At 39.4% G+C, this 8,744-nt stretch overlaps 1 protein-coding gene across 1 annotated transcript; it reads left to right on the top strand.

Annotated features, from left to right (window-relative positions):
- The first annotated feature begins 2,408 nt into the window (after window positions 1-2,408).
- LOC137171854 (galanin receptor 2a) lies at window positions 2,409-6,325 on the top strand. The gene is made up of 2 exons (XM_067576025.1): window positions 2,409-3,554; window positions 5,101-6,325. Exons 1-2 carry the CDS (start codon window positions 3,193-3,195, stop codon window positions 5,738-5,740), a joined length of 1,002 nt encoding a protein of 333 aa, XP_067432126.1. The 5' UTR covers window positions 2,409-3,192; the 3' UTR covers window positions 5,741-6,325.
- The last annotated feature ends 2,419 nt before the right edge of the window (window positions 6,326-8,744 follow it).

Below are 8,744 nucleotides of genomic sequence, written 5' to 3'. Positions count from 1 at the left end.
TTCTCCAACTGCATCCAGCTCATGTGTGTTTGGGAAATGGATGCAATGCGTCCTCATGTCTACTATTTTATCAGCAACCTTATGAACAGAACAGAAGATGCTTGTTTTTGGAACAGCAGATGCACGGGACACTACACTCACGCTCACGCCCACACAACACAATCTCCAGTTGAGGTTTCCAGCCATCAGATTGTCGATGGCATCACGAGACAGCCTGAAATCTGTCTTCATATCCTCCTCATCATCAGGATAAACCTTCAGTAATGGAAGTGAAGTGTTGCAGTGTCACATAGAGTAAAATGCTGCTTTCCTCTCATTTGAAATTGAATCAACCACCATGTAACCGTAGTAACTCCAGTTCAAACACCTTCACTCGCTGAAATGAGTTTCACTTTCAGAAAAAAGAAGGAGCTAGAAATGTGTGTGATACGTCCCTTTAAAAACTCAGTTCCTTTAAACTTTGCACATTTCTGTATCTTTTTTTATTTTTTTTAATTTTAAAGCAACGCTGCATAGCTCCATAGATGTAGATGACTGAAATATCTCAACAACTATTGGATGACTTTTCATTAATTATTTATACAGACAAAGAAAATTTAAATTTGATTATAAAACATTATGCACCACACAGTAAACATACTGCCAGTACAGTAAAACTCCTGTAAGAATTTAATTATATACCTTTTGCTATTAATACTTAAGTTTTTTTACACAAGAATTAAAAATAATATTACTCAGTGTCATTCACAAGGGAGGGAAATAACCTCTGACACACAGTATTTATTTATTATTTCCATTGACGCTGCAGTGGTTGAGTATGAACTCAGGAGGGCAGGCTGCTCTCAGCAGACATGACATGAAACAACCAGAGAGCGAAACATCTGAATCATTGCTGCTGTCCATAGAAAAATGAAATCCAAAATAATTATTAAGAGTATAATAATATCCTAATATCAGCATTAAGAATGTGTCTCTGGAGTTTTATTGTGACCAGATCATAAAACATTGTTCTTTGTACTTTACTGTATGTCTTGTATGATGCATATTATAGTTTCTACTTACTTATTCCTGAATAATTAAGTTTTTTTTTTTTTTTACATATTCCTCAAATCTTAAACTGTGTATAGTTTCGTCTTCTCATTGTCATAAATCATCAGCCTTTAGTATCAACAAACTACAGACTTGTATGTTTTTTTTTTTAAACACAATTTTATTTCAGTGTGAACATTTCATTTATTCATATTCTACTGGACAGTCTCAACATTTTCATCTTCCTTTAAGTTCCAGTAATGTGATTTTGTAATTTTCATTTAATTACAGAGTAAAACCTGCATATTGTCCAACACTTTGTTTACTTTAAAAAACAAAACAAGAAAAACATCTTAAACAAATATTAATAACTTATCAAGTACAGTGTTGACTGTTCAACAACTGGCATGAAAAATATTTGATTATTTATATGATGTTTTTACACTACTGGTCAAAAGTTTTAACACCCCCATTATTTCACTTTTATTTCATTTCAGATTTAAAAAAAACAAAACAAAAAAAAAACGTTTCGGTTACTACAAACTGAAAAATTATGTAAAAATAAAACAAAACAAAACCTAATGTTTTCTGCAGCAGTGGAGTAACTGAAGCCTTAAAAGTTGATGCACACGATTCCTACAAGTGTCCAAACTTTTGCTCATCAACCTTCTGTCTGTATAAAGTAGAGGTGTGCCCGAATACAAATACATTATTCGGCAAAGCACAAATAGTGGGTTTTATACGAATATTTGTTTCATACAAATATTTTAAAAGTGATTAGTTGGGGGTGTTCCCCAGAGATAAAGCTGAGCTACTGACACAAGCAAAGTGTTCCCAACAGACTCTCCACATCCTGTTGTTCCCCTTCTCCTTTCCACAAAGTTAGGTTGTAAAAAAAATAGGCAATAAATGAAAAGTGCAAAGCAAGAATCACCTTTGAAGTTCTTCTACATGTTACATGCTGTGCTGTCTGTGTGTTATGGGTGTATAAATAGGTAGAGGTCTGTCTGCAATGAGGCGATGAGTGAAGTTTTATCTCAGTAGTCAGCGCAGTCGTCTATGATCTGGAGACTCCAGTTTGAGACCCGGTGTGGGGACCTCCTTCATAAGGTAGTTTATTCATGAACACTTATTGTAACACTTTAATTTTCTAAAATTAAAAGTGTCATAAAAACAAAAACGGGATTTTTAAGCCTCTTCCCACTTTTATTTAAATACAAATACAGATACAAATACTGGGATCTCTGCACATCCCTAGTATAAAGCCTGGAGGAGGAAGTCTGATGGTCTGAGACTCTTGCTGGATCCAGAGTTGGTAACTTTCATCCTGGATCAAAAGGGGCGACCACAGCATCCTACAGCGAGATAATGACCTAAAACACTCCTTAGAATAAAGGAACAAGAAGCTCTGATTCAGATCAACCAGCTGGTTTGGGATGAACTGGACAGAAGGGTGAAAGCAAAGCAACCTGCAACACATTTAACTTCCACAGCAGAGTTGGGAAGAACTTTTGTTTGAGTCATTTGTTTGTATATTGAGAAATTAAATGTAAATTTCAATGAAAACAGGAAAAATGGAAGTGTTCTAAAACTTTTGACAGGTAGTGTAGGTACAGTATATATTTATATCTATTTACTTTTTCTTTTTTCTTCATTTTGTAGCAGACTTTCCATCCTCATTATTCACTGCTATTCTGTTTATCTTGTCTTGTGTTTTTAGCAGAAAACTTTATATAAACTTTCAGCTTCATTCTTCTCCTGCACAAGCGTTTATTCACTTTGTATTTCAGCTGTATTTGAGATTATGTAGGTTAAGTGTGGGTTTTTTTTGCCCAAATCAAATCAATTTTAATGTGCAAACAGAAAATAGTTTTATTCAAAAGCACCAAAATTGCGATTACCCTTCCGTGTTCCTTCTGTTAGCGCCATTTATCTGAGACAGAGGGAGGTTGGTAGCGACAGAGAGAGAGAATGATAATCAGTCTTTTTCAAAGCCTCTTGTACGGCAGCGCAGTAGATGTATCACAGTTGGATTACAAGGTTTTTCCGGCTCTTTCGCTGCGTCTGGATATGGAAATGTTGCGCGCAAACGAGGCGCGCGTCTCCGCGAGCCGCGCGTTAATGTCGTCGGACAGACAAAAAAAAATCCCCACCGTGTGAATTATGAATGAATACAACATGAAGATGAATTTATCCTCCACCAACTCCTCTTCTTGGAAAGCAGAGTCCGTGGTGATTTCTTTGACGTTTTCGCTCATTTTCCTGGTCGGCACGGTTGGAAACTCTCTGGTCCTCGCTGTTCTGTTCCGCAACGGACAGATGAACACCAAAACCACCAACCTGTTCATCCTCAACCTCGCAATTGCAGATCTCTGCTTTATTGTGTTCTGTGTGCCTTTTCAAGCCACCATCTACACTCTGGATGAATGGGTGTTCGGTCCTGTGGTCTGTAAAGTCGTTCACTTCGTCATTTTTCTCACCATGTACGCCAGCATCTTCACCCTGGCAGCTGTTTCCCTGGACAGGTGCGTAATGAAGTATTCCTACAAGTAACCTGCGAGCTGCAGGCTGCACAATCAAGAAAAAATACTTTAAATGTTTATTGGATTGACACTAAATTAATACCAAACAAGGGCATTGTTGTTTAAGACAGATAGATACTGAGGCAGTTCAGCCAAAATACAATTAAAAGGCAAAAAATGACAATAACTAAATATATTAAAACAGAATAAACAAGTGAGAACGAGCTACCTGGAGAGATATAGGAAATCAGATCAGATTTGTGTTTTTGTGTCTGTAATCTATAAATCATATCATATTTCTATCTCATTCCTAAAGCCAAGATTTTCAACGTGTTCCCTCATTCCATCAGTGATTTACAAAGCCCTAAAAACAAAGATCCAGACTCTCAGACAAACCCATCACCGGCAGCTCGGTTCATGTCCTGGTATGTTCAAGTCAAACAGCACAGTCAGGCAGCGTTAACAAACACTTATCACTCACCTCCTCCTGCTCAGCTTCCACCCTGGTCCTCCTCACATCACATCAATCAATACTCAAGGGCAAAAAAATTGAATATTGAATTAGATAAAAATAATTATACCTATATAAGAGAAGAGTAAAAACAGCAGCACTTCTACCGTCCTGTGCTTAAAAAAGTGGAAGATAAGAATAAGACCGACACCGAAACATCGAGCTCCTGACAAGATCTAAAATCTGTACAGTAATACAACATCCTCTATCTGTAGAGCCTGGATTCAAATAAGTAAACACTCCCTAAAACAAACAGAGGAGGGACATGCAGTACATGTGTGCACAGAATAGAACGAGAAAGCAAAATGACAGTATGGAAAAAAACAGATGCAAGTCTGTAATAAGAGATTCAGTCTTTCACAGGAGTAAAAAGAGTGTAAAGCAGCGAAGCTCTAACCCATTAATATACAGCTTTAGCATTATCAGTGTCAAACTAGCGTTAGCATCCATATTTATCATTGTTAAAGTCCTCTGCCAGTCAAAAATGTTTCTCCTCTTCTTCCTTCAGTTGGATGTTGTTCTCAAAGTTTCTCACACACACGTATAACCAGGATTGGTGACATCACGACTAGTTTGGAGCCAATCTTGATCAAATATTCAGTGTGGAAACTTGAAGCCGTCAGTGCACAAACACTGAGAATGGATTTTTAAGTGAAGTAGGAGACAATTTATGTCCAGCAGTTAAAACTTTTACAATGAAAATATTTACATAATCAGAGATTCTGGATTGTGTAACGAAGGGAGGGAAAAGGAGGAGATGTCATTTTAAGGATTTTAAAGTGGTAATTGTGGTAATTATACTTTTTTTTATGGTGGGAAACCATATCAGACACACATTATTGTTCTGAGCAGAGTGTTTTTATGTCTTAATACATGTCTGGAGGGAATCCTTAATGTTGGCTGTTACTCATCTATTTATTTTGGTTTTAATCGTTTAACTGTATTTTATATTTCTTTGTAAAGTTCTCAGGTCAACGCCTGTTGTGTTGCTTTTAAAGAAATGAACATCTGGATCACGTCCTTCCTCTGATCTTACAGGTATTTGGCCATCTGCTACCCTCTCCGCTCCAGGGAGATGAGAACACCAAAGAACGCCCTCACCTCCATCGGTCTGGTTTGGGGTTTGGCCCTGGTTTTCTCCGGACCGTATCTCAGCTACTACAGACAGATGGACCTGTCCGGCGCTGTGGTGTGTATCCCCGCCTGGGAGTCCAAACCACGCATCATAATGGACGTTTGCACCTTCATCTTTGGCTACCTCATCCCTGTCCTGGTGCTCAGCGTCACCTACGCTCGCACCATCAGGTACCTGTGGACCAGCGTGGACCCTGTGAAGGACATGTCCGAGTCGAGGCGGGCCAAGCGTAAAGTCACCAAGATGATCATCATCGTCGCCGCCCTCTTCTGCCTTTGCTGGCTCCCCCATCACCTGGTCATCCTCTGCATGTGGTTCGGACGCTTCCCCCTCAACCACACCACCTACGTCCTCCGCATCCTCTCCCACCTGGTGGCTTACGCCAACTCCTGCCTCAACCCCATCGTCTACGCGCTCGTCTCCAAGCATTTCCGCAAAGGCTTCAGGAAGGTTTTCAGCTGCTCGTTGAGGAGGAGGGAGGTCACCAAAGTGCATGTCATCCAGGCGGTGAACACGGTCAGCAGCGTGGAGACGTCCAACTAGAGACAGAAGCCTCCGACCGGACTGGAGGACGAAGAGGAAGAGCCAACTGAGCATTATGAACTGACAATACCCAGAAACTGTCTTTAGATGACATGAAATCCCAACAGTATTAATTTCATCAGAGTAAAAAACAATCATCTGTTTGGAAAGTATGAAGACCGACATGAGGAATACCTCAGGACGAAGAAAGGCTGCAGGGCTGCCACCTCTGAATTATTGACCACCTCGGGCCACGACAGAGGAAAGAGATGAATGAAAACCTTTATCTCTTGTATTTGACACAGTTAAAACGACGTGAAGCTATCGTTGGTCCAGGATTACGGATTACTATGAAATGAAGCCTCCTGACTTCTGTGATCCTTTGAGGTTGACATGTTTGTCTTTTAGTGAGACGTCAAAGAATCGTAGCAGGATTTGTGCTCTTGAATCCAGGCTTTTGAAAAGATAATGTCAGGTGCGTGCGGCCAAATTAAACAAAAAGATTTGTAGTAGAAAAGGCTCTTAAGATGCAAAAAAGAATCCATTTCCTCCATGTGCAAATAGTGACACAATGAAAAATGTGACAAAAAGTGAACATTTCAGTTCGTTTTCAATGTTTGGTGTAGATATCCATGGTGTCCAATTCCATATCAGGTCAATGTCCATTTCTCCAATACTTTAATGACCAAATATCTGCAAAACTAATGACATTCCCATCAGCTTCAGCTGTACATCGTTTAACGCTCAGTAGAAGACACACAGGCAGTGTTGCGGAGCGTAACGTCAGGTATTTAGACATTTAAACGACTCCATCTCTCCAACTGTGACACTTAACGCCGCCAGTTCAGATGCAATGCTTTTAAACTCTTAACTCTGCTCCAACTGCTTCAATGTCAGACCTCGTTTTGGTCTGACGACATCGTATTGTAAGGTTGACAGTATCTTGCTCCTAAAAGCTGCGGGGTTAAATGTAGTGTTAGTGGTAGCAGGCGTGTTCTGTCCCCTGTTGTTCTCACTCGAGAGTCGGAGGTCAAATGTAGGAAGGAGGGAAAAGAAGGCCTCGGATGGCTGGAGGTTTGTGGATTTAACTGACATTTTGCAGCGTGAAAAATGGCAGTCAAATCAAGTTTGAACATGTTCTGCGGAGCTTTGCGAGATGCGGCCCCCCGAGCCATTTAAATTAGTTACCTTTGAGTGTCATGAGCTTATCTTTTTATTAGTGTCTAAAAAAAAAAGAATAATGACGATTGCCACTTTTTTTTTTATGTCTGTCTGATGTTTTAACTTCTATAAAACAGTTTCATGTGGTTGTTTTTTTAATAAAAAAACAAGTTGCAAACTAGGGATGTGCAGAGATCCCAGTATTTATATTTGTATCTGTATTTGTTGAGGCAGCAGACTTATTTGTATTCAAATAAAAGTGGAAAGAGGCTTAAAAATCCTGTTTTTGTTTTTATGACACTTTTAATTTTAGAAAATTAAAGTGTTACAATAAGTGTTCATGAATAAACTATCTTATGAAGGAGGTCCCCACACCAGGTCCTGAACTGGAGTCTCCCAGATCATAGACGACTGCGCTGACTACTGAGCTAAAACTTTATTCATCACCTCTTTGCAGACAGACCTCTACCTGTTTATACACCCATGACACACAGACAGCACACTGTGTAACATGTAGAAGAACTTCAAAGGTGATTCGTGCTTTGCATTTTTCATTTATTGCCTATTTTTTACAACCTAACTTTGTGGAAAGGAGAAGAGGAACAACAGGATATGGAGAGTCCCTTTGGGAGCACTTTGCTTGTGTCAGTAGCTCAGCTTTATCTCTGGGGAACACCCCCAACTAATAACTTTTTAATTATTTGTATGAAACAAATATTTATATAAAACCCACTATTTGTGCTTTGCCGAATAATGTATTTGTATTCGGGCACATCCCTACTACAAAGTGCTTTACAAAAATAATAAAGCCAGGAAAATGTATAGCTCAGAGTGAGATGAAATATAAATTAAACACAATGTTGACAAATTAAATCAAAAGAAGTAAGAAGGCAACAAAACGACAGAGCTGCAAAATACAAAAAAACACACAAAGCGTCTTTAAAGCAGATTTAAATGGCGATGAAGAGCTACTTTGCCTGATTCACGCCACCGTCGCCCAAAAGGTTTGAACAGAGAGCGAGTTTGCAGATGATTTGATGTTTTTTAGATTGAAAATGAGATGAATCGTACATGAGGAGGGTCGGTGGTGCAGAATTTGTGCAGGAAACTGCCTGAAGAGTTTGTGGGTGGACTGAAAACTTTTTTTTTTCTGGATATCCGAATATGCGTCTGTTGTGTTGCTAATTCTGCATCTTGTACAGATACTTCAGTACTTCGGTGTTCTCTCTACTGAAAATGTGCTGCATGATAATTTATTGTCTCTGGAGGGTTTTGTCATTTAAAGAGCCTCAGTGTTGTTTAAGTGATGTTTTGGCAGATTATATTTTGTGACTGGCTGTGCAGCTGAAGCTCTGCCATCATGTCTGAGAGCATAAAAAGTGATTTGTTGCTGTAATGTGAGCTGTACAAGTAATCTTTCCTCTGTGTTTTGCATGCAGACGGTATTATTGTCACTGGAATAATAAAACCATCATGCTTGTTACACAACTCGTCTCCCCGTGTGTGCTTTAGAAACATGTTACGACCCTTCCATGTTGTATTTTCACAGAGCCGTGAAGGTTGAGTGGATTCTTTGTGAGATCTTTTATAGAGATTACACTGTCGAGCTGCTGCCTGATACATGATATAACAGAATAATGTCTTCAAAGGTTGACAGAAGCACAGCGGTCGAGTTCATTCAGAGGACAGTTTTCTGTTGTTTTGCAGACGTGAAGATTCCTGACTTCAGGGTTTACATACTGTGGGTGTGCCACACTTGGTTTCCGGGGAAAACGCTCACAGAATAAACAAACAAGAACCCAGAAAACTGACAGACTGAGGTTTACTGTACAGTGATAATGACCTAACGGGCTGTCAGGAGGAT

The sequence above is a fragment of the Thunnus thynnus genome, chromosome 20 (assembly GCF_963924715.1).
Source record: "Thunnus thynnus chromosome 20, fThuThy2.1, whole genome shotgun sequence".
NCBI lineage: Eukaryota > Metazoa > Chordata > Actinopteri > Scombriformes > Scombridae > Thunnus > Thunnus thynnus.
Note: the sequence above shows the minus strand (reverse complement) of the source record. Positions and strands in the feature narration are given on the sequence as shown.